Here is a 27,771-nt window from a genome sequence, read left to right on the forward strand (position 1 = left end):
TTAAATATTTAATTTATTTTAAGTTTTAGTGATTTTAGTACTTAAACTTGGTTTATTTCAGCTAATATTTCTAAATATTTTTAATTATTTTTTCAATGGTTTTATTAAAAATATTTATTTTTTTCTTTCATTTATTTTTATTAGTGAGTAAACTTACTTTATTCCAGTTAGTTGCCAAGGCAGCCTTTCTAAATTTCAATTTTTTATCTAATACTTATGTTTATTTTAGCAATGAAAACTTATTTTTAAATAGTTTAAATTTTACAATAGCAATACTGAAACAAACGCACACGTGATCACATTGTGTTCATCGTTTTTTAAAATCAGATGCAACAAACAGCTTAAAAACAACAAAGAAAAGCATTAATATTCACTCATATCAGACACAACTGTCACGCTCAGGTCGAGGAAAGGCACAAGGTGACAACAATAATCTCACTAACATTTGATATTAAACCAAAATGATGAAGACAGGCTCACAACAGCCGTAACAAACAACAACCAATGCGCACTGAACAAAGGCATGAGCTTAAATGAGGCGACTGATGAGGGCCACACAGGTGCAGGAGGTGACCTAATGAACTAAACTAGGACAGGAACAAAACCAAATATGGGCAAACAGGAAAAGAAAACTCAAAAGACAAACTCAACTGTGACAACAACACAGAACTACAAAATGTCTGAAAACTCAAAAGACAAACTCAACTGTGACAACAACACAGAACTACAAAATGTCTGTGCCAGAGAAAACATTAACTTTATATTAATTGTAATTATTTTTTTTTTTTGTTTTTATATAATTTTGATTTTTTATATTCTATTCATTTCTTAGTTATGTCCTAGTAATTAATTATATTAAGTCTCTGAAGACCACGTGTGATAGATTGTGCAGCATTTGGGCTTGTACACTGTGCAGCGAGATAAAACACAAAATAATTTCCTTGTAACATTCGGAAAATCCTCTGATCTTCTAATACTGTTTATTTAAGTCATTAAATCACCAAGATTTATATAAAGAATAAATGCAATCTTTAACATCTAAGCAGAAAGTTATGATGCAAAAGGCTGTGATTCAGACTATAAATAATGACTCATGGTGTGTGTTATTTTTACCTGTTGTAAAGGTTATGAGAGTTTTCATATCCATGTGCCAAAGAGCTCTGTGGACTGTTTTTGTATTTGAATGCGCTTTTCCCACATGCACTAATCACCTAATTGGATCGATTATTAATTTTTTCAAATAGAGCATTACAGCTTCGTGTGCTAAAAGGTGCGGCATGGAGTCAAAGTGTCAAGGTTATTAGATGAGACAGAAACATTCAATGCATCATGACAGATAACCACCTTAGACTCTAAGAATAGTGAGAATAAGGAGTCACAAGCACCGCAGACGACTTAATGAGAGAGTCAACAGTGACTGGAAATTATCCTGACCAAACAAATGAGAGCGTGTAGCTGAGAAAGTGTTCACTTTAAAGCACAGCTTGCTACCGAGTCGTGCTCTTATACTTCAGTCTGTCAGATTTAATAATCAGTGTTACTGAACACACCGAAAATCCTGAAGATGATTACTGACTTGATGAAGAAGTCTACACCTCTTCCTGCCACAGAAACACGCGATACAGTCGTCAAGAGAGCAAGAGTGTTAATAATTCCCAGGAACACCTCAGACAGGATAAAAACACTGCAACTGATGAGAAAACACAACAACGTCTAACCCTTGTTTTGTAATCCTGATGTTTCTGTATTGCATATGCAAATTCAAATCCATAAAGTCTATTCTTCAAATCCAAGAACACTGAAAGATGCCTCTATTCTGCATTTTTGTCTAATTTCATGAAAATGTTCAAATCGCAGATTATACCTGCATGACAGTTTGAGACACAGTAGAAGGAGATCACATGATTGTCACTAATTCACTTACTTTTGATTAGTCAACTAGAAATGCTGCAGAATATATAATAAGAGCGATAGGGATATATATATATAAAATATGCTATAGTTAATCAAAGGTACAAAAAAGTTATGAAAAAAAAACTGATGATAAAAACAAATATTAACTTATTTAAAACTTATTTTAATATAGCTTATTTTGATTTCAGCAAGTTGCCAAAGCTAGTTACTTGATTTACTAAAATAACAAAAACTTGAAATTAAAATGAATAAAAATTATATTAATAAAATATATATATTTTATTATAAAATTTTATATATGTTATTATATTTTATATTTTATTATTTTTTATTTTTTGTTAGTTTTTATTTATTTTTAGTTTTTAATTTTATTATTTATAATCATATAATAAAAACATATTTATATTTTTTCATTTTTTAACTTATTTCAATTTTTTTTCATATTGAAATGATATTTAATATTTTAAAAAACAACAAATAGTAAAAATGAAATGCATAATTACTAAAACTTTAACTAAAATTAAAATGAAAACAGAATATACAAAAAAATAATAAAAATTAGTTTAAAATATTAAAACTTCAATATTATCTCAATTATACTAAATAATCATATAAACTTTAATATTACAATTTTACATTAATATTACAAACTTTTAAAACATTATTTTTTTTTAATGTTTCTATTCTATTCAGTTACGTTTAAATAATGATTTTCAATGTGGTCTAAGAGTCCACTGTATCACAATATTACAAATACTACAAATTTTGTTTCGACCATTTACTGCGTGATGTCGTGTAAATTTGTTGAGGGACGTTAAATGGGCCAACACTGCACCCTGCAGACGCAAAAGGAAAATTAAATACGACATAAACTTTTAGTCCATCACATAATTTTCAAACATTTCTATTCATTATTCGCTTTTTGTTTGGCTTACACAGAACGCATGCGTTTTTAACTTGAGCGTCGCGTTTTTAGAACGTCGGTATAGGAGAGACGCTGCAAAAGACGCGAGCGCAACGCTCAACAGCCGACTGTGATTGGTCCATGCTTACATCCTTCCCGTTACTTTCCTCCGCGCTTGTAATAATCATAGACTGTATACATAATACAGTTTTGAGGTGATAACAATATAGCGATTATTGGGGAGGAATTTATTTTGTGGCACAGGTACGATTGCATGGTATTAATAGATATAAACAATTACACGTTCCAATGCAAAAATATCGCCAATAAAAACAAAAAATAAATAAATCCCAGATATATTTAAAGATTGGCTGGCTAGCGCTCTCTTATATGTCGAATTTCTGTCTTTTTGTTTCCATTATTTAACATTTCTTGTTTTGTTTTTGTTTTTTGAAAGGGGGCGGGGTTAACACAGAATGCGTGCGTAACTTCAGCGTAGCGTTTTTAATACGTGACGTGAACTCAACGGTCAAAGACGTCCGTCTAGCGCGTGTTTACGTAGAAAAACAATAGGAAATGTATGTATTCTAACAAATACATACATCACCACTACAAGACCTATGAAAAAAAAATGACCTAGATGAAAATAAAAGCAGGTTACGTCAGCCCTGTGGGTAACGTTTAGTGTAAAAGGATACACTGAGCTTCCAATTGGTCCACAGTCTCGTGACGTCAAACGATCCTCCTCTTCCCTTTCCGCGCAGCAGCAGCGTTTTCCCGCGAACTCTCAGCTCCACAACAACTCTCAGTTGAGCTGGACAGGAGTGGGATGGAATATATGAATTCGTTTTGAATAATTAAACACTATAGCAGCACCCCTTTTGGAGACATGGCGAAGCAAAGCTCTCTTTTTAATTTCTTCACGAAGTCGCCGCCTCTCGCGGTGAAGGCCAGATCTAACGCGTCTCCAGTGGAGGCAGATGCAGCGAGCAGATCCAACACCTCACCCAAAGAAGAAGCCAAAGTCACCAGCAAGAAAACTCCACCAAAACCCGTCAAATCTCAAACTAAAGCTGAACATGCGAAACTATTCGGAGAGAAAGCAGTCAGTGCAAAAGAGAGGTAACGTTACAGTAACTACTTGTTACCATGGTGACACTAGTCAGTACGTAACGGTACAGAAATATACTTTAAAAGAACTTTGCTATATGCAATAGCACTAAAATTGTGTTTACAAGTAAGTGAGATCGTAACGTTACCGTTACAGTACTGTTTTGACATGAGTGTGCCGTGAAATTAACATTTAGTTTTTTATTGCAAGCCATTTCCTAGAATATAATGTTAAACTTTTAAGTGTAAATTAAATGTATGCATTATTTAGTGGCTGTAACAGAGAAGTACGTTACACGGGGGTTGGACGTTACATTGTTTTGGACACTCGTGAGTCGTGACAAACGTACCGCCGCGTACATTTTGCAAGTATTAGTTAAATAATTTGAATTGTGTAGATTATTGGCACTGTCAGAGGTTGTATTATGGAAATTTAAAGGAGGACTGTGTCTAAAATTTAACTCCACGTGCTACTTCTGCGTATTTGGCGGGAGATTTTGTGGAAGGGGATGGATCAAGTTTCCCAGACGTTTTTTTTTCCTAGCCAGTTTTGACCAATAGGAGCGTCCGTTACAAAAATTCTCCATAGCAACCAAAAGTTCCGTTAAAATCATAGGTTAAAAGCCGCTTATACAGTAGTCTCTAAAATAATAATACATTAATTTTAGACTAATATATGCAATAGATTAACATATATATGAGACGAAAATGTAGAACTTTTCTAGCACGTTTTTACCGAGCGTCCGTTACAAAAATTCTCCATAGCAAGCATACTTTACGTTAAAATCCGCTATTGCAGTTATCGTTACTCTAAAATAATAATACATTAACTTTAGGTCTATATAAACGATAAATTAATATATATGAGGCGAAAACGAGTGTAAGAACCCTGAAAGCATTTTATTTATTTTTTATGACATTATTGGTATTTTTATTTACAGTGTTTTGCATATAGTATTTATTTAGTATGTAACGTTAGTAATATAGTATCGGGGCATATACTGGTACCAGTTACTCATTTTATTAAGCATATATGTGGTTTGTTAAGTGTTTTTAAATGACTATATTTAATGTTTACTCTGTCGGGTTAATATAAAAAATGAATAGTACTTTAATGTCATACTTGTTTACAAATCGATTACTTTTAGCAGTGTGGCATGTTGTACTGCATCTAAAGTTATCACAAACAACATTTTCAAGTTTTAATATTGAATATAGTTTGTTTTATGACTTTTTATGAATGAATTAGATGATATTTTGTACCATATTTTAGTTGGATATGTGATTTTGCGCTTGCTTTATTTGAATGAATGTCTCACAAAGGCCTTTGTTTCTCTCCAGCAGAGAACCGTCATCCGTATTTAGCGCTGGCGCTCTGGTTTGGGCCAAGATGGAAGGCCATCCCTGGTGGCCCTGTATGATTGTTCCTCAGCCCCTCACCGGACAGCAGATGAGGGGCCGTGGACGAGAGCAAAGACTCCACGTTCACTTCTTCGACGAACCACCAACCCGAGGATGGGTTAACACAAAATACATACGAGAGTATCAAGGTGAACAGGTCTTTATTTCCATATTTAGTATAGTTAGAGTATAAAGAATTATTCAAATGTGAAAAATATTTAATTCTGACCTTGCGTACGTGTTCCCTCAAGGCTCTGATAGCGCAGATGCCAAATCCGGCGGCGTGTTCTTCAGCGGTAAGCCTGTGATCCGTAAAGCCATGGAGCTGGCGGACGTTGCGATGAAGGACAGTCCTGAGCAGAGACTGAAGATGTCCGTGTGCATGGATCCTTCAGGTGACGAAGAGGAGGATGACGAAGATATGGAGGTGAGCAAACACTAGAGTAAATTAATATTCAAATAAAAGACAATTAAAATTAAATAGCTTCGTCTTAGTCTTTCCAAATCTGTATGAGTGACTTCTTAATATTAACATAGTGTCTACAGCCAAAAACAACACAGAAAAGCAGCATAAAAGTAGTTTATACGACTTGGGTTCTATATTCCAACATTTAAGTCATGCAATAGCTTTGCACACGAGGAAGAGGTAATTAAATTAGTTATTTACTGAAAACTGGCCTCTCTCTTTTTCACTTGTAGCTACTTTTTCATGGAATGTAAAAAGCAAGATTAACATTTACCAAAATTTTCTCTTTAAATTTGTAAGATAAAGTCATACAAGTTATGGGGATGAACTAAATGTGACCCTGGAGCACAAAACTAGTCTTAAGTCGCTGGGGTATGTTTGTAGCAATAGCCAAAAATACATTATATGAGCCAAAATTATAGATTTTTCTTTTATGCCAAAAATCATTAGGATATTAAGTAAAGATCATGTTCCATGAAGATATTTTGTAAATTTCCTACCATAAATATATCAAAACTTAATGTTTGATTAGTAATATGCATTGCTAAGAACTTCATTTGGACAACTTTAAAGGCGATTTTCTCAATATTTAGATTTTTTGCACCCTCAGATTCCAGATTTTCAAATAATTGTATCTCGGCCAATCCTAACAAACCATACATCAATTTGAAAAATTGACGGTAATGACTGGTTTTGTGGTCCAGGGTCACACATAACAAACAAAAATAATCTTTAAATCCTTTATAGGTATTTCAAGAGAAAATATTGACTTGTTGATCATTCATGTTTCATCAAACAAAGTGTTTCTGTTGTACATGCAAGCTTTGTCTACAGAAGAAAAATCTAATAACTTCTTTCTGCTTTTCTCAGAAATATAGGAGCAATGTGAGTTCACAGTTGCAATCTGAATAAAAAATCAATTACTTATAATTTCTTATGTGGCCTTTTAATCATTTTGTCATTAGATGGAGCATTGTATCACATTTCAGTTGTGTTTACGTTATTTTAATTTCATTATGTAATGTTTTATTGTAGGTTGATAAATCAACCTTATCAGATGCAGAAATGTCTGAGGAAGAGGTTAAAGAAAAGGCGAAGCCCAGTCGACGTTCGTCTCGTGCTGCAGCTGAAAAAGGTCAAAAGCCGAAGCGTCGCCGAATCGTGGTGGCGTCTGACAGCGATGACTCCGGTGAAGAGTTCAAACCTGATCAGGCGGGAGGAAGCAGTGATGAGGACGACGAGGAGGGAGTGAGCAGCGGGGCTGAGGAGGAAGAAGAAAGCGAGCCGGAGAAAGAACCAGACAGCCCTGTGAAACCGGTGAAGCGCAAACGTCCTTCAGAAAAGCCTGCTAAGTCAAAGAGCAAACCAGATCCACCAAAACGAGCACCTGCAGCTGTTTCATCAGTGGCATCGGACACCAAATCTCGACTTTCTGCTTTCTCTGCACCGGACAACTTCGAAAGTCAGAGCGGCGGTGCAAACGGGACGGATGGAGGAGCAACTGTGTGGGACCACGAGAAGCTCGAGTGGCTGCAAGACGGCAAGAGGAAGGATGCACAGCGCAAACGTCAGTCTGACGAAAACTACGACCCTACGACTCTATATGTACCCGAAGATTTCCTTAACAGGACGACGCCTGGGATGCGCCGCTGGTGGCAGCTGAAGTCTGAGATGTTCGATACCGTTCTGTTCTACAAAGTCGGTAAGTTCTACGAGCTCTACCACATGGACGCTGTGATCGGCGTCAACGAACTCGGTCTTACCTTCATGAGGGGTAGTTGGGCACATTCTGGCTTCCCCGAAATCGGCTTTGGACGCTTCTCAGACGTGCTCGTGCAAAAGGGCTACAAAGTGGCTCGAGTGGAACAGACCGAGACCCCTGAGATGATGGAAGCACGATGTAAGACGTTGGCGCGTCCCACTAAATTCGACCGCGTCGTCAAGCGAGAGGTTTGCCGAATCATCACGCGAGGGACTCAGACGTACAGTGTGCTCGACGGCGCCCCTTCTGAAACTCTAAGCAAGTATCTCTTGAGCGTTAAAGAGAAGAGCGAGGAGGACAGCGCGGGACACGGACACATCTACGGGGTCTGTTTCGTCGACACCTCGGTGGGGCGCTTCCATATCGGTCAATTCCAGGATGACCGGCATTGTTCCCGTTTGCGTACTCTGGTGGCACACTATTCTCCAGCCCAGGTGCTTTACGAGAAGGGCAACCCGTCAGCCGAGACATTGAAAATCTTTAAAGCCATCTTGTCGTCAACTCTACAAGAAGGCCTCAATGCTGGTTCGCAGTTTTGGGATGCGCAGAAGACCCTCAAGGTCCTCGCAGAGGAAGACTACTTCAACGAAAGCAAAGCCGACGAAGAAAAGGCATCAGTGTTGCCTTCGACTCTAAAAGCAATGACGTCAGAATGCGATGCTTTAAGTCTCACTCCAAAAACGGGTTATGAACTCGCTCTTTCTGCATTTGGCGGATGCATGTTCTACTTGAAGAAATGTCTAGTGGATAAGGAGCTTCTCTCAATGGGAAACTTCGAGGAGTATGTTCCTGTCGACGTGGAGATGGAGCAGGCTGGAGGAGCGTCGTGTTTCTTTGCCCAGACTCGTCAACGAATGGTTTTGGATGGAGTGACCCTTGCTAACCTTGAGATCCTTCAGAACAGCTCAACTGGAGGTCCTGAGGGAACCCTACTTGAGCGACTGGACACGTGTTGCACTCCCTTTGGCAAACGCTTGCTAAAGCAATGGCTCTGCGCCCCTCTTTGCAATCCATCCTCCATTGGAGATCGCCTAGATGCCGTGGAGGACCTGATGGGCGCATCATCCCAAGCGACCGAAGTCACAGACCTGCTAAAAAAGCTTCCGGATCTCGAAAGACTGCTTAGCAAGATCCACAGCATGGGTACTCCTTTGAAAGGACAGGACCATCCGGACTCTCCGAGCCATTCTGTACGAAGGAAGTCGTCTACAGCAAACGCAAGATCGCCGACTCCGCTCTCGCCGCGCTCGAGGGCTTTAAAGTTATGAGAGAAATCGTGGTCGATCATAGGAGCCCGTCTGCGGAAGGCTTCAAAATCTAAACTGCTGTATAGGGTGCTGTCAAGTGATTGCTCCTCAAGACGGAAAACGAAGAGATGGGCTTTCCCAGACCTTTCGTCCAGAGCTCCAAGAACGTTAGTCAAACGTTGTTTCGACCATCAGAAGGCTCGCACCACAGGCGTCATCACGCCAAAGGCCGGCTTCGATCCAGAATACGACCAGGCCTTAAATGGAATAAAAGACTGTGAGAGAGGCCTGCAGGAATACCTGGACCGACAGGGAAGAAGCCGACTGGGCCTGTAAGCAATCTTTCTTATTGGGGAACAGGAACGGAAGGAACCGCTACCTCCCAGCTCGAAGTTTCCAGACAGTGTTTCCGAGAGAAGCTTGCCAGAGGAGTACGAGGTGATGGTCCACTAAGAAAGGCATGGAAACGGGAAGTACTGGACTAAGGAGGATTGAAACGGCTGTTTTCAGAGCTACAGAGCTGGGAAGACAAACGAGACGCAGAGCTGCTGAAGGACTGCATGAGAAGGACTCTTTCTACAATTTCGACCAAGAATTGCAAAGACTGGCAGACAAGCGGTTGAGGGCATGGCTGTGCTTGGTAAGAAAAATCAACTCTATAGTTCGTTTAAACTTCCAACTATGTTGATAAACAAAAAAGGAGAAGAGAACACATTGTTTTTCCCATTCTTCAAAATATACTATATACATTATATATACCATACTTTACATCAATAATGCCAACATGCTGATTCATTCATAATCTTTCAACTCCAATCTGAAAATAAACAGTTTTTCAACTTAGGCTGTAGTTTATGTAGCTCTTCTTTATGGATAGCTGGTCAAAGTGTTGATTTGAGTTAGTTACCAATGCAGTTACATGCTCAATAAAATGCTGATAAAAAACAGCTTGTTAAAAATTGGTTTTAAAGGTTTGTGTAAATAAATAAGCTGATAATGGAAGACATGTTTTGCAGCATCTTGGTCATTAACAGGAGAGTTAAAAAGTTAAATGCTTAAAAAAAAAAAAAAAAGTTTAAAATGCATCTTTTTGCATTTTTTTTTTTTCATTCCACTGCCCTGCAACTCTGCATTTTAAAAAGTCAGACATTTACATTCGAAATCAAGGATACAGGGTTTGTGTAATTCGCTAATGATCTTTTCATGACATATATTTAGTTGTGCAAGACTGTGCATTTAAATGAATTCAGTTTAATTCAAAAGTTTTAGCAGCATGTTGCATTACTTGGCATTGAAAATGGTCACAGAATGGTTAGGGTTGCGCAATTGGTTGTATTCGTTATTAATTCTAGTCATTTGTTTTTTAATTTGTTGTTGTGTGTATTTGAGTTTTGTTTCTAGTATATGCCGTTTTAATATAAAAGTTTGACTTTTTTCCAGAATTTGAGGTTATGATGATTTTGAGTTTAAGTTATTTATAAATGATTTGTTTTATTTGTAATTTAGTGATATTTGTTATGTTTTTGTTCATTTATATGTTTTTGTTAATTTCTGTTTATGCAGACGTGCTGTTGACAGAGCGGCGACGGGCCCATGGCCAGACCAGAGATCGTCCTCCCGGGTGACGGGTCTCAGTCACGCCCCTTCCTGGATCTCAGAGGGTCCCGGCACCCTTGCGTCACCAAGACCTTCTTCGGTGATGACTTCATCCCCAATGACATCTTCATCGGCTGCCCTGGTGGTGAAGATGATGATGATGATGATGATGATGGTAAAGCACTTGCCCCGTGTGTATTGGTCACCGGGCCAAACATGGGAGGCAAGTCCACCCTAATGAGACAGGTGAGTGTTGCTAAAAACAATCTTCATGATGTGTTAAGAAAATAATTATTGTTTTTGGGGTATAATACTGAATTAATGTCCAACAGTCTACCAATCTTAAATGATCATTTAATGCATTGAATAGCAATACCAAATGTATGACACATGCAATTCTTTTCCTGAGTACATTTTGCATACAGACACTTTTACCCAGAATGACTTGCATTGCATTCAGAGTATATATATGTTTTTATGATTCAGCTACAGAAATTAAATTCAGTTTTCAGTTTTACTAAAGAAAGGCTGGAAATGGTACTCGATTAAGGAGATTTCACTAAATCCAAATCTGGTGTGACTTTAAATAATTTTGTTTTTAAATAATTTTGAGCCACACCAAAGTAATTTTGAACTGAATTGTGATTGAATTTCAAGTTGCATTGTTTAGTAAAGAATTATCGAATTATTGTCAGAGCAGATAATTATACCCTTAAAGCTTTAGTCATTTTATTTTGATTTTGAATTTGGTTTGTAGTTGTTTAGACATTTTTAAAAATTTAATGCCTATAATGTGTTGAGCAGCTGTTCAGGCAGGAAGAAGGATGTGGTTTGAGCTCTTATTTATGGAAATGCAGGTTTCTCTATCATGCTTTTTGCCAGTTTTGTTTAAGCCTGTAAATTCTACTGATGAACATAAAAAATTATAATATTAATTAAATCTATAAAAATCATGGATCTTGTTTTTTATTATTATTTAAAACGTTTTGTTTTTTATTTTATTTTACTTTAAATAAAAGAAAGAAGGATTTGGTTTGAGCTCTTATTTCTGGGAATTGCAGGTTTCTATATCATGTCTTAGTCTGTTTAGTTGTTAAGGCCTGGAAATTCTGTCAATAAACAAAAACAAAATAATAACACAATATTAATAAAATCTTTTAATATCATAAAATTAGCCTTTTTAAAATATAGATATCTATATATATATATATATATATATATAATATATATATATATATAATATATTATATATATATTATATATATTATGTGTGTGTGTGTGTGGTGTATAATTTTTTTTTTTAATGAAAATAAATTTATTATTCAAAAGGATTGGGACATATTGTAGAATTACACAAATGTATTAACCTCATATTAATTTTATGGAATGTTTGTACTTTTGAAAATGTTTTCTCTTACCGCAGGACTATTGAAGTGATAATGTCAAGTGTTTAATGATAATGCCCTGTTAAAATGAAATAAAGTAATATGCACATTCTATCAGATTTGACCCTGTGTCTCTTTCAGTGTGGTCTGGTGGTGATTGTGGCCCAGCTGGGCTGCTATGTACCTGCTGAGAGTCTGCGCCTCACTCCTGTGGACCGAGTCTTCACTCGTCTTGGCGCCTCTGATCGTATAATGTCAGGTATGTTGCCACTTGTTTCTTATCCGTTCAAGCCTCATGTGTGAGCTTCACTCTGGATACTAAATAGTCCACGTTTGGTTTTCTAGGTGAAAGTACATTCTTTGTGGAGCTGAGCGAGACGGCCAGCATCCTGCTGCACGCCACCAACCACTCCCTCGTCCTGCTGGATGAACTGGGTGATTCAGTTGCTCATCATCACACATTAAACTCTGCACACACTAAATAAAACACAGAATTCTAAACTGAGTAAGTTCTAATCTTTTCCTTGGCTTGAACTGCAGGCAGAGGTACGGCCACGTATGACGGCACAGCCATTGCCAGCGCTGTGGTGAAGGAGCTGTCAGAGAAGATCTGCTGCCGGACCCTGTTCTCCACTCATTACCACTCACTGGTGGAGGAGCACGTCCAGGACCCCGCCGTCAGACTCGGACACATGGTCATATCACTTAAAAACACTTTCAGTAATATTCTGTGGCCTTACAATGTAACATGTTTGTACAAACATGCAAAAATCATTTACACTAATGCACATCAGGATTATTTTTGTTAACAAACTACATCCATTAAAAAAAAACATTGTTGATTGAAATAACGTTAAATGAAATAAAATACAAAAAACATTTACAATATTTCTCATTTTTGTTTAGCTTAACTTGAAATACTAAAATACTACTAAAAAAAAACAATATAGACAGAAATTACAAAAACATTAGCTAAAATTAAAATGTAAATAAAATATAGAAATATGTATATATGAATTAAAATATGAATAAAAACTAATATTGTCTAAATAATACTAAACACGTGCATTGTAACTTGGAAAGTCTATAAATAAGAATTGTTTAGAAGTAAACAAAAAAAAAATCTTTAAAAGTACAGCCATAAAACTATATATTTACTTGACCCTTTAATACTAGCACTGTCTTTTCTATTTCTATTTTCTCTACTCGTTTTCTTTTTATTTGTAAAAAAAAAAAAAGAAAAGAAAATACACTTGATCCTTTTCTTAAAAAAGTACAAAAAAAAAAAAAAAAAAAAAAAAAAAAAAAAAATAGAACATCTAACACTAACATTATCAATTCTTTTTATATTCTTTCGACTTTTATTTCTTTGTAAAAAAAAAAAAAAAAAAAGAGAGAGAGAGAGACCCTCTAACTCTAATGTTCTGTGTTTTTTGCTATTCTATCTTGCTTTCTTACTTATTATTAAAAACTAAAAACAACCTTGCTCCGTGTACTGCGTTAGGCTAACCGAGACTTCTCACAGCACTCACACGTTATTGCTCTTTTGTTGGTTTTGATTGTTTCTGTTCTCCTCATTTTTGAGCTTTGGATAACAGCGTCTGCTAAATGCCTAAATGTGATGTAAATATAAAGATCAGTAAAAACAACAAAATTACGTTAACTTCAATGAAAACGAAAACAGAAAGTATAAATATAAAAACTAACTCAAAATATTAATAAACCATAATAGGGAATAAATGATAGTAAAATAACACTCATGCAGTGTAACTTTAAAAGGCTGTAAGTAATAAATGTTTGAATGTAAAAAAAAAATAATCTTTGAAAGTACAGCCATAAAACAATATAGACATTTTTTTTAAATCCAAAATTACTAAAATATTAACCAAAATTAAAGCTAATAAAGAAAATATAAAAATAGTAATAAAAACTGTAATGGTGTATAAATGATACTTAATTAACTCTACAAATAATAAAGTCTATAAATAATGATTGTTTGAAAGTAGAAAAAAAAAATCTTTTAAAGTAGTCACAAAACTAGACATTTAAAATGTTAAATAAAAGTCAGAAAATACAAAAATAAAAATTAATTTCCAAATCGTTTACTAACCTTTTCTTAATATGCAGGTTTTCAGCTTCTGACATGAATATTTAAAACTGGAATCTTTCATACATTATATCCATAATGTTTAACCAAACGTTTTTGTATTTTTTTTCCCAATGCATGTTACTGGTCTTATTGTGAGCAGTATTTTTTGGTGAGATTAAGTGAAATGATGTCCCCGTGTTTCCTGTCAGGCCTGTATGGTGGAGAATGAGTGTGAGGACCCCAGTCAGGAGACCATCACCTTCCTGTACAAGTTCATCAGAGGCGCGTGTCCCAAGAGTTACGGCTTCAACGCGGCTCGCCTGGCGAACCTCCCGGAGGAAGTCATCCAGTCCGGCCATAAGAAGGCCCGCGAGTTTGAGAGGAGCACCGTGGCTCTCCGGATATTCAAGTGAGTGACCTTATGATCTGTGTTCTGATTGGACCGTTCACATTTTTTGCATGGTGACATTTTTGCACCAAAATGACCAGAATCTGTGCATTTTTGCATTGACAATTTATTTGACTTTTTATTTACTTGCAGATGTGTTTCTGAAAATGTCACCATGCAAAATTCTTAATGCAGGCTTTCTGTAGGGTCTTAAAAAGGTTCATTTGCCCATCCATAAATTTAAGGCCTTACAAAGGTCCTAAACCAGAGCAGAAAGTCTTAAATTCAGTCATTGCATTAATTGTTTCATGCATTGCAAAAAAAAAAAAGAATATCTTACTAAATATTTTTGTCTTGTTTTCCAGTACAAATATCTAAACATCCTTATAATCGTTATAACAAGCATCTTAATTATCAAGAGGTTTTCGCTTTATGGCTTAATGTGATTAAACTTAAAAATGACATAAATCTGAGCACTGCACATTTCAAGTCCTGTATTAAGCAGAATGTGTTTTTTCTGTTTATTAAATGCAATTGACATCTAATTAAATGTTGAAAATATAAATCAATCTATATTTACTAAAAAAAAAAAAAAAAAACAGAAATGAAAAAAGCATACATTGTGTGCAAATTAATTAATTTTGCTTGTAAATACCTCCTCATGTTCGTTGAGGAAAAACATTATTTGAGCATATAATTATAAGCATTATATAACGCAAGGCTTATGCAAGTTATGACTGCTCAAAAAGAGGCTTTGCCATCAAACAAAAGTGTCCAACATTAAAACTAAATAATAGTTTTGATGAATTAAACGAACAGAAATGCATTCCCAGACCTGTTAAAAGTGAAAATGTTTGCTTATGATGCAAGTTTAGATCCTGTACTAATTTATTTACAATGTTCTGATGTGTTCAACAGGAAGTTGTGCTCATTCTCCGAACACCCCAGCGCTGACCGCGAGCAGTTCACAACCCTGGTTCAGATGATCGGCAGCCTGTGATGGAAAATGTGTTTTCTGTGTTTTGAGTTCTTCTCTTCACCATTCCACAAGTTATTTTGTCGTCACGTAGAAAGCAAGCACTCACTACTGAGATGATCTAATAAAGTTTATTTTTAAAAATGTAACACGTTCCTCTTTGACTAGGAAATTAAACTTGATTAATTACTAACAGCTACATAATGGTTATTGAGTACTTCACAATATATTAAGTCTAGATGTCATGGAACATGCATACAATTCAGGCTGTATGAGAACCCACGGTCACCAAATACAGTTGGATGGATGGAGGGAAGGGGGAAAGCACAAAAAAAGCTGTACAGATATTCATCAGAGCTTCAGATCAGCATGAAGCCTCTTAAAATCTCCAGCAATGTCACTTCGGCTCGCGGCATTCGGAGCGAAGCAGCCAATCAGGGTGAGGGGGCGGGGCTAATCATTTAAATCGCTTCCAAACATACGCGTGATGGGCCGAGCATTTTTTAAAAACTTCATATTGATTTCACTTTAAAAACATTGCTGGAGAATACTTAGTGTTTCTCTTTCTTTTCTCTTTTTTTTTTTCTTTCCTCAAATCTCTTTCACAGAAAGAACATACATCCTGCGACATGAGAACAAATACAGCAATCTAAGGTATAAACAACCCCGAAATTAATATACTTATAATAAAATAAAATAAAAAGACATTCAAGTACATTTAAGATTGTTGCTTGAAAATACAAAACTACATGAGAAAGCATTAAAATCAAACCAAGAACTCAACATCTTTTAAAAAAGGAAAAAAAAAAAAAAAAAAACTGAAGTGCTGGGTCTTTTTTTTTTTTTTTTCATACATGTACAAGAGCGCGGTGACGGCTGCATGGGAAGCATCGAGTCTATACGCTCTGGCTCCGTTTCTCTCCTCGTTTTCCATCCCACGAATCCTGAGTCGCCGCCATCCCAAGAGCAGCAGAGAGAAACGGGATCCACAGCAGAACGTCTGTTAAATAGAAATGTTTCCTCTCTGCGTTTACGCAATGCTTTCTTTCTCCAAGAGTTTATTTGAATCAAATTGAATTATTTCTAGCGTGTGATCTCATCTGAGCACATGGAGTCTGTGTGTTGGGAGCGGCTCCGCTTCAGTTGTGCTGCAGTGTGTTGGACTCTATAGGAGGCGCTGAATCGTACAGCGTGTCTGTGTCGTGCGTCGGCTCTCCGGTCAAGTGGGGGGGGGGGTTGCAAGGGTTTGACAGAGTCCCTGCGCCGCAGTCACAGAAGAACCTGCAGACAGAGACGCATTCAGTCACAGAAGATGCAAAACTGAAGATGCAAAATAAGGATTAAAAGAAACTTGTATATACACACAAAACAATAATAAAGTATATTTAGGGTTGCAAAGGGGTGGAAAATATTTCAGAAACTACAAAAAATCTCGGAAAGTTTCCAAAATGTAGGATTTTTTTGGAAAATGTTCCACTTTTTTAAACCCTAATTATATACAGAGAGAAAATGTATGTTTATTTTTAGGTTTTCATTTTCTGCTAATCATATATATGTGTGTGTGTGTGTGTATTGTTTATATATATATATAAACAAACATGCATATACACAATTTATTTTTATATATTTTTAATACATTTTGTATACTTTACATGTGAATTATTTTCATGACAATTAATCATTTTCCCTTAAATTCTCATAATACAGTATTAAAATCCAAAAAGTGTCCAGACAAATGATTAATTAATATAAATGTTTAATTTAATTTTGAGAATATATTAAATTATATTATGCTGTTTACAAAACTTTTTTTTTTTTTTCTGTTTTTACTTTTTTGCTTTTTTTTTTTTTTACCAATTAGTCATTTTGTACCAATTTTACTTGTAATAATATAATAATTAGCTAAAAACAAGATCAGTTAAGCAACTAAATGTTATTTTAAAAAATATCTATCCTATTTAACACCGTAAAATAAAAATATATATTCCTTTGAATATAGATTGAAGTAAAAAATATAAAGCCTAGTGAACTTTTGTGTTCAAATAAATAAAATCACTTTCCCTTTATTAATAAATAAATGAAGTTCTTTATGCACACTTGCATTTGTTAATTTCAACATTATTTGCATGACATTTTTCCTTCCAAATTGTCATAATTATAATGCAACAACATATATAAATGCAGTAGTGTATATATATACACACACACACACACACATATTTATTTATTTGCATTTTTTTTTTTTTTTTTTTTTCTTAAATCAGCATTAATTAATGGCAGTACAGAAAATATTTTTATGTAAGTTTTTATTTGTGGTGTTAAAGTAATTTTGTTTGTTGTTGTTTTTTGTATTGTAATTTTTATCGTCATTTTTTATTTTTTTTTAGTGAGAATAAGAAACTGAATGGTCCTTAAAATAGGCAAAATAATTCTGGTTTTAGTAGTAAGTGCAGAGCAAACTCATAGTAACACTGACCTATCGTGTCTAATGAACTCCACGTCGTGCCCTTGATGACACTTCTTGATGCAGTTCACACAGATGGCGTTGCGGTCGGTGGTGTTACAGGTGTGACACCTGCACAGAGAAACAGAGGCGTGAGGAAGCAGCCGCCGAGGTCACACCGAGCTCTCAGATGGTTCTCAGGAGGGAGCGGTACCTGGTAAAAAAATCGTGCATTGGATAGCTGGTGTAACTGGAAATCTTGTACAGGCACTGACCTCTGCTCACCGCTTTCTCTATGGCATCCTGATTGTTCATGATTTTGTTGTCTGTGAAGAGGATTCAATGAGAATAATGTTCATTTCAAGTCCACTGGATCATGAAGAGAGTGAAACGAAGATGTTTCCACTTCACCTTTCATCGTGACGTTGACCCCAGACGCAAGAAACAACCCGCCGAAGCGGTTGTTGAAAATCTGATTGCCTTCTAAAGTCGCCGTCGCATGATTCGTGATCTCAATACCTGCAGCAGACGGAGCTCAACAGTTATTTATCTAGAATGATTATTTAGTATGCATCTCATATCTGTGATTCTATGAAAAAAAGTAGCATTTTCAGAAATTGAAGTTGTATACATTTGTATAGTTTAGTACATTTCTAGACAAAAACAAATATATTAGTGCTGTTAAACAATTAATCGCATCCAAAATAAGTTTTTGCTTACATAATATATGAGTGTGTACTGTGTTTATTTATTATGTATATATAAATACATTCAGTATATAGTTTGAAGATATTTATATTGTTATATACTGTATATAAATATATGTAATATATAAACAATTTTTTTCTTAAATATACATGCATGTTTGTATTTATATATACATAATAGATATACACAATACACACTCATATATTATGTAAACAAAAACTTATTTTGGATGCGATTAATCATTTGACAGCACTAACATATATATATATATATATATACACACACACACTTGATGAGATTATAGATTTATATATATGAATATAATTTTATGTCTGTATATTTTTGATACATATTTTCTTTTGTATATTTCTTTATATATACATATAAAATTACAAAATCAAAAAAAAAAACTTCAATAAAAATATTTTTAGAAAATCTTAATTTTAACAGCATGTCACTGATACTAAAATTTATAGAGAGGGAATTATGTAAGATTTTAAAAAAAAAGCATGTCTTTAAGTGTTAATAAGCCGCACTGTGTCATGCTAAATCAATAAATATCAATGTATTAAAACACAAATCTGCAGAAAAATACACAGAAAATGTTTACTTTAATCCACGTGCTGCCTGTTCACTTCCTGAAAGGATGATGTCATTATGATACCATCCCTTTTTTTTTTTTTTTATAAATAAACAGAATAAAGCATTTCAAGGGGTATTATTTATGATGGTAACAGCACTGATGCATAATCTAAAGACAAAATGTCAAAAACTGAAATATTAACAGAATAAAGCATTTATGTGGGTATTTTTTATGATTTTAACAGTGCTTGTGCATTTTTTATTTCCCAAAAGAAAACATGCAAGACATGATAAACGTTTCAAAATAAAATCAAGTTCGATTTTTGTTTAGAAAATGCCTATAATACTTTGTCAGAGTTGCATTAGTGAAACGAAAAATACGCACCAGCAGCAAAACCGTCGAATATCCTGTTCTTGCGCAGCACAGGGTGACTGTTAGTACTGATGAGGACCCCGGCCTGAGCGTTCCTGAAGATATCGTTCTCCTCCAGCAGCCCTACAACATCAAAAAGCTCATCATTAAACAGCTGAAGCGCACGGAACGGCCTGCGGTCACGTCAGAAGAGGAGCGTCACCTCGTCCTCCGTTGAATATACAGATCCCCCCGTCCCGCCCGTCGTGGATCTTGTTTCTGCGGAGCGTGGGGTTGCTGTCGGTCTTGATCCAAACCCCGGCCATGGCGTTGTCAAAGATCTCGTTGTCTTCAATAAAGCCTAAACCTGAGAAGAGATTCAGGGGACACTTATTTATCTGAAATATATCACAATATAGAAACATGAGCCTTTATATCAAGCAAGACATCAAAAGGCAATGACGGAAATATTACCTGAATTGTAAACGAGGATTCCTCCGTTCTGTCCGCCCCAGATCTTATTCCGCCTAATTTTGGGATTGCTGCCAGTTCTACAAGAAATACCAAACAAAAATATCAATTTTATGTCACTTTTTTTTATTGAAAAGTCATGTTATAACTCGATTATTTTGATTATGGCGAAAACTCAATCACTACTCACTGACTTTGGAAATATCATGCATTTATTCAACTTTTAAAATAAACTCATCTTTAAAATAAATAAATCATATTTTATATATATAAAAAATTATTACATTTAAATAAATATACAAAATATTCATATAAAAATAATTAATTTAAAATAATTTATACAAGTTAGTTAAATAGTAATATAAAAATAAAATGGATAAAACTGAAAAAAGATTATGTTGCATTAAACTGAACTTAAAAAAATAACACATTATGTAATAAATAATAATAATAAACTATTTAAAATAAAATAATATAATAAATGAAATAATTCAATAAAAAATAAATAATGTTAATATAAAAATTAATTATTATTTTTCAAATAAAAATAATTAATTAAATAAATAAAACTAATAAATAAAATAAATGAGATTAAAAAATGACAGACTATGTTGTAGTGCACTTCCACAACCACTGAGCATTTATTTAACCCCCTCACCAAAAAAAAAAATAAAAAATCATTGTCATTGAAAATAAATTGTAAGTATCGCCCAGCCCTACATAATAATGCGTGTTGCATCACTGACCTGATCTGAACTCCAGAGTACATGTGGTTATAGATGTCGTTGTCTTCTAGCACACCGTGACCGTTATCATAGAAATAAACGCCCACCTGTGGACAAAAACACATTTACAAAACCACTCCAAGAAGATCTAGAGATCCCAGAGGATTTTTAGACGTACAGTTCAAGTCCATATTATTGGACACTGACCACAATTTTTATTATTTTAGCTGATGACCAAAAACCATTTCCGGTTACAGTTATATAATGAATATGGACGATAAGGGCACACTCTGAGCGCTTTAATTTGAGGGTACTCTCATCAAAACTGGAGGAATGATTAAGGAATCACAGCTCTTTAATATGTACCTACTACCTCCCCAATTTTACAAGGGACCATAAGTAATTGGACAATTGACTCAAAAAGCTGTTTTTGGATGAGATGTGTGCAATTCCTTCATTATTTCTACATCAATGAAGCAGCGTAAAAGGTCTGGAGTGATTTCTAAGTGGTGTCATTTGCATTTGGAAGAACTCTGAACCCACATCATGCAGTCAAAGGAGCTCTCCATACAAGAGAAACAGACAAAAACAAAAACCCATCAGAGAGAGAGCTGAAGGAAGAAAGAGCCACAAACAAACATCATCTGAAGACAGCTGAAGTAAAGCTTCACAAAGAAACCCAGTCTCTGCTGATGTCCATGACTCCAGACTTAATGTAGTGAATTCAATGTATAAAGAGTGTTTTTTTTTTTCTAAAAAATATTTAAAATTTTTTTTTTTTTATTATATATTTTATTTATTATATATATTTGTCCAATTACATTTGAACCCCTGAAAATTGGCATTTTGTGTAATATTTTTGTTCAACCCCTTGAATTAAAGCTTAAAGTCTTCACTTCAATTTCATCTTGATTGTTTCATTTTAATTCTATTCTGGTGGCATACAGAGTCCAAATATTCTATATATGGACCTGACTGTAGATCTCCATCTGATCTGTAAAACAACTCCATCCCAAATGCAACCCTGAGCCCGTGTCAGGTTTGGTCTTTTGGGTCATAACATGCCAAAAGTGTATGAGCTTGTTGATTTGAACGTGAGAACTTGACATATTAATATTCATATTAGTATGTTAAAATCCGATGTGAAAAGCTGAATCTTTCGATTTGCACACAGACAATAATTCAGAATGCAAAGTTGCAGATTAATATGCACATGTATCAGTTATTTGTAAAAGGCTGGAAACTATTTTCATTGAATATTCTTAGCTTTTACAGACAATTTTTATTAAACACAATGCATTCATCTCGTCATTCAAGTATTATCTGGCAGACGAATAATGCAACATCTTTCATATGTATATCCTACTGCATACTGCAGAGAGTACCAACTGCTTATAAATACAGCATGGGAATTTGTTTAACCACTTTATATACTGACCATTAAGGCCAATATAAAGCTATTAAGGCACAAGTGAAAATGAAACGGGATAAAGACTGATGAAGGTAAGTAACTTACAACATGGTGCATAATATTAACGTAATATATCAAGTAAACAGTATAAAATGTGTTTAACAGCTTTTTTCCAATAAGCACATTTGTAAAATATTTAAAAATAAATAAGAAAGTGGCTTGCTTACTGTATTCAGCAGTATGTATCTGCCAAATCTGTTGTATTTATACTTTGCCTATGAAAATCTTACACATTTAATCATACAAATAATTGTGTTTTGAAAGACCTTCACACAATAGTTTGATTCAGGTCCACAGGGTATCACACGGTCAAAAAACAGACAATATCTGGGGTTTTTTTTCATGTTCTTGCATGGTGTTTTACTTCAAGTCTACCTTTGTCATTTAAGATAACACAACTATCACAATGGCACAGGTTACAAAAATTTTATTAGGCCACAGACACATTCGTACGGTTTATTTCATGTTTTGTGCACGCGGTCACTAAATGATGACATCACACAACTGGCACCTTTGCTTCCAGGCAGTGCTACCACATTTAATAATCTTAGCATTTCACAGCGTGAGTTTGTTTGGTTAATTGTGTTTAACGCCATGCAAAAAAGAAAAAAAAATTCTAACAAATTATATTAGATTTTTTAAATTTATTTTTGCTAAACAGGCTAACACTGTATCTGGCTTAACTCTTCAAAAGAGTTAGTATTTCACAGTTTAATATTATTAATGTCAATAAAGATACTAATGCGTTTATTTATTTTATCTCGTATTCATTTAAAAATAGCAGATTTGAAGTTGTTCTGTCAGATCTGAGAGGCTTGTGGTTGTACAGTGAAAATTAAGTGCAAAAGTAAACGTTACGTGAATATAATTTTACACATTTGTAACCAATAATCTGCGATTTTGAATTCAATTTTGATTGTCTGTGTGTGCAAATCGAAAGACTTTACAGATATGAATATTAATATGTCAGGTTCTCACATTCAAATCAACAAGCTCTCGAGTTTTGCAACTGTTTTACCTTCACAAAAGGGACACCTCACAATCTCTGCACGAGACCATAAGTGTATATGGAGCGTGCGTGTGGAATCAGGTCACACAGAGCGAGGGAAGTGAAGCGCACGCACCTGTTTCCCGCTGTGTATCCTGTTTCTGCGCAGTACAGGTGTGCTGCCCGTGGTCACCCACACACCGGCCAGCGTGTTACTGTACACCTCGTTCTCCTCGATCACTCCCTGACCCTTCTCATGCTGCAACACACCACAAAGAGACGGGACAATCAGTTTTTAGCAACGCTTTAGTGTGCAACCTGCTTGACTAGAACAGGGTTGGGAATTAACATGGGCTAGGGCCAAAAACACCCCACAACTTCAAGATACTGGGTCAAAACATGTCCCTGCACAATTGCACTAAATCAATTATGACTGTTGTGGTTAAATACATCATAAACAACAAATTGGATACATGATTATGCAGTGTAATCAGCTTTACTGATCATAACGTGAGTTTTTGCAAAAGCACATTAGTCAATAATCTAAATATAATAAACTAAATCTAATATAAAAATATCTAATGATGATAATCTAAAATAAATAATAAGAATAATAAATGCATTAATAATATTTACAAACTAATAAATAATATACATCTAAAAACAAAAACATACATAATTTATTGCATTAAAAATACATTAAAAATAAATATAAAAATACTTGTTATTTATAAACTGGAAAACTGCACACAGAAGTTTGGGTGTTTCAATAATGGGGAACTTTCTTCCATTGCTTTCAGTATATTATTTATTCCCCAATTATTTTAAATGATTTTTTTTGTTATTATGATATAATATGTGAAGTCTTGCTTTTCTAATGCATAAAAAGTGCATGGTTCAATAAGCATGACAAGACAACGTAAAGATATACTTTTTTTATAAAATTTAATGTGTTTTGTTCAATACGCATGATATAAAAATATATAATATACAATACTTAGAAAAATGTTGGTAACCAAACAGCTGATAGTAACCATTGACTTCCATACTATGAAAAAATAATAATACTATGGAAGTCAATGGCTACCGGCAACTGATTGGTCACCAACATTCTTCAAAATATCTTCTTTTGTGTTCAACAGATGAAAGAAACTCATACAGTTTTGGAACAACTTGAAGGTAAGTAAATGATGACAATTTTCATTTTTGGCTGAACTATGCCTTTAATTTCTGACCTTGTACTAAAATACGATTGGTAGATATTTTTGTCTGTTCGCTCACCACATAAATGCCTCCGTGCTGTCCGTCGTGGATCTTGTTGTGCCGGACGATCGGGCAGCTGTTGGTCCGGATCTGGATTCCAGCTAAAGCGTTGCCGTAGATGTCATTCCCCTCAACGAGACCTCGGCCGTCGCCGAATATGTAAACACCACCCTGGTTGCCATTGAATATGGCGTTACCCCTGTGATTGATCAGAAGAGGGGTCATAACTGCGCATAAACAGTGTAACTGTGCAGATATCGCAGTATGATATGATTAGACGCGTGTTTATTGACGAGTCTCTCACCTGATCGTGGGGTCGCTGTTTGAGGTAATCCACACGCCCGCAAAGTTGTTTGCATAGATCTTGTTCTCGATGAACTGGCCTCGGCCCTTCTCGTGCACGTAGATGCCACCCGTCTGTCCGTGATGGATCTCGCAGCGCACCACCGTAGGGTTAGCCTACGCCTTCACCTCGAAACCTGCTATCCGGTTCCTGTGGATGCTGCAGCTTTCAAAGTAGCCCTGCAGAGGGAGCCAGAGAGTCAACAAACACACACTTCGAAGATCTATATATATATAATATATATATATATATATATATATATATATATAGATATATATATATATATATATATATACATATATATATATAAATATATATATATATATATATCTATATATATATATATATATATAGTATATATATATAAATACACCACATACTACACATACTATATATACACACACATATACATATATATATATATATAAAAATAAGTATATACATATAGTTTTGTATAATTACTATTTTTAATGTTTTTGAGTTTGGGTATATTATGTTTTTTTAGTGTTTTTGAAAGAAGTCAAAAATACAGAAAAAAAAATGTAATATTGTGATATATTAATACAATTTAAAATATATTTTTTTAAATGTATTATACTTTAAATTATCATTTATTTCTGTGATGCAAAGCTGAATTTTTAGGATCATTATCACATGATCCTTTAGAAATCATTCTAATATGATGATTCATTATCAGAGTTGGAAACAGTTCTGCTGCTTAATATTTTTTCAGAACATGTGATACTTTTTTTTAGGATACTTTGATGAATAAAAAGTACAATAAAAAAAAAAAAAAGAAAAAAAAAAAGCTATCTATGTTTTTAAAATATAAATATTTTGTAATAACAATATACACTATGGTCAGTAATTTGGGGTCAGTAATTTTTTTTCTTTCTTTCCTTTTTTTAAATAAAATCAATACTTTATTCAGCAAGGATGTGTTAAATTGATTAAAAAGTGATAGTAAAGAAAATATATTATTAGAATAGATATTATTAGAATTTTTTTTTTTTATTTTGAATAAATGCAGTTCTTTTTAACCTTTTATTCATCAAATATATTAGACAGCCAGAACTGTTTCCAACACTCATAATAAATCAGAATATTAGAATGATTTCTAAAATGATCATGTGATAGACTGGATGTTACATGTGACACTGAAGGCTGGAGTAATGATGCTGTAAATTCAGCTTTGCATCACAGGAATAAATTATTTTTTTAAAGTATATTCAAATAGAAAACTATTATTTTAAGTTGTAATAATATTTCACAATATTACTGTTTTTTCGATCAAATAAATGCAGGCTTGATGAGCAGAAGACACTTCTTTCAAAAACATTAAAAATAGTAATGTTTCCAAACTTTTGGGTCTGTACTGTGTGTATATATATATAATATATATATATTATATATATATATATATACTATATTATATATATATATTAATTAATTGCAATTATAATTAGCCTAAGTGTAAATATCCCCTATTTCAATGACAGGTTTGTACCATGCCGTGGTCAAACGTGAACACCCCGACGTCTCTGCCGTGATGGATGTGGTTCCGTCTGATGATGGGGTTGCCGTGGTTCTTCACCCAAATTCCTGCTAGAGCATTATTGGAGATCTCGTTGTCTTCGTAAATGCCCTGCGGAGCAAACGGAGAGAGCAGCCACTAAACACTGCATTTCATCAACCACAGAAGGGTATATTCCAGACGGAGCTTCATGTTACCTGCGCATGGTCTGTGATATAGAGCCCCACGTTCTCACAGTCACTGATGTTACAGTGTTTGATGGTGGGTGATGCTCCCTGGCCACTCACACACACTGCCGAGCCCACTGCAGGAAGACAACACACAGCTCAAGCAAAGGGCTTCACACATTACACCGCTATTCAAAATCCCAATTCACACAATTTCTGGTCATATGCACAAAGGACAAGTTACGCATGTTCACTCAGGAAAAACAATTAAAGGAAGGATATTGGAATGCAAAAGCATGTTCTGTGTGAACCGGCCCTTAGGGTTAAAGTAAGGCTCTATGAAATTAGTTTCATTTGAACCCAGATTCTGTTTTTTGCGTTGTAATTTTATGGATTCTGTTTATTCCATTTGAATTTTTCTGTTTTCCGTTTTAACCGTTAATTCAATTTTGGTTATTATAAAAAAAGCATGTGTAATTAACAGAAACATAAAATGTATACAATCATACAACAATTTATTAAAAACCTAACAAATTTTGTGTTTCCTGTTTTAATTCATCTAATTAGTTGTATTCATAAAACCTGAATTCAATAATTTCTTACAATTTTTACAATAATAGAGCCCTAGAATTTTTTTTTTTCTTTTCTTATTTTTTTTTTATTTTATGGATTTTTGTTTTATTTGTGGTTATAATTTTTATGCATAAAACATTAACAATTTAATTTAATATTTTGAAAAGTAAAATAAAATTGCTTAACAGACACAAAAAAAATTACAATTTCATTTTAAAAACTTCTACGATTATTAATGTCGAAGACGTTTTCCGCATCAAAAGGAAATGTACAAAAGTGATGTTTGTCATAAAAAAAATGTAAAAACTTTTAAAAAACCTTGTCATTCAAAAACAAACACGGTTCTGACGGTACATATTAACAATACTAAAAGAATAATGGAGCATACTAAACTTTATTGTGTTTTAAATTAGCGAGGTTTACCTTTTATTTAAAAATTCAACTGTGAAACGTAACATTTTCATAAATATCTATGTGTAACATATGCCTGCTGCATGGTATGCCATATATAAATCCCTGATAGATATATATCAGAAAACAAAAAATAGTGCAATTAAATAAAACAGAAAATTTTGCATTTGGGGGGGAAAAAAGTAAAGCAGTAGACCCAATATATATATATACATAGAGCACACTATGGTGATAAAGTGCAATTACAGCCTATATTAATATATATTGATATGGTATAATTATTCAACCGTAAACAGAAACACACATTTCACCACTAGTTGAAGCCCACTTTTGATTTATTCAACATTCTGCATTATGCAGTTAATTCCCTAACAAATACAGTAAAATTATACAGTAAAATCCCTAAACACAAGTATGAGCAACAGTAATGATGATGATTGACAAACATGCAATACATGAATGAAGGAAAACCAACACATTTGGAGGAAATAGAAAGCAGCAG

At 34.3% G+C, this 27,771-nt stretch overlaps 1 protein-coding gene and 1 pseudogene across 1 annotated transcript; one reads left to right on the plus strand and one right to left on the minus strand.

The window, feature by feature from the left end:
- Nucleotides 1-3,515: 3,515 nt before the first annotated feature.
- LOC109102665 (DNA mismatch repair protein Msh6-like) lies at nucleotides 3,516-15,387 on the plus strand. Its single transcript, XM_042736138.1, is given in 14 exon segments — nucleotides 3,516-3,940; nucleotides 5,270-5,478; nucleotides 5,581-5,756; nucleotides 6,831-8,732; nucleotides 8,734-8,754; nucleotides 8,756-8,869; nucleotides 8,871-9,136; nucleotides 9,315-9,444; nucleotides 10,383-10,646; nucleotides 11,927-12,044; nucleotides 12,131-12,220; nucleotides 12,326-12,480; nucleotides 14,084-14,283; nucleotides 15,181-15,387. Coding segments are annotated over 14 exon segments (3,960 nt in total). The 5' UTR covers nucleotides 3,516-3,707; the 3' UTR covers nucleotides 15,263-15,387.
- A 498-nt stretch (nucleotides 15,388-15,885) lies between these two features.
- Nucleotides 15,886-27,771, minus strand: part of LOC109102666 — a 16,515-nt pseudogene continuing 4,629 nt past the window's right edge.

Source organism: Cyprinus carpio, chromosome B13 (assembly GCF_018340385.1).
Source record: "Cyprinus carpio isolate SPL01 chromosome B13, ASM1834038v1, whole genome shotgun sequence".
Taxonomy (NCBI): Eukaryota; Metazoa; Chordata; class Actinopteri; order Cypriniformes; family Cyprinidae; genus Cyprinus; species Cyprinus carpio.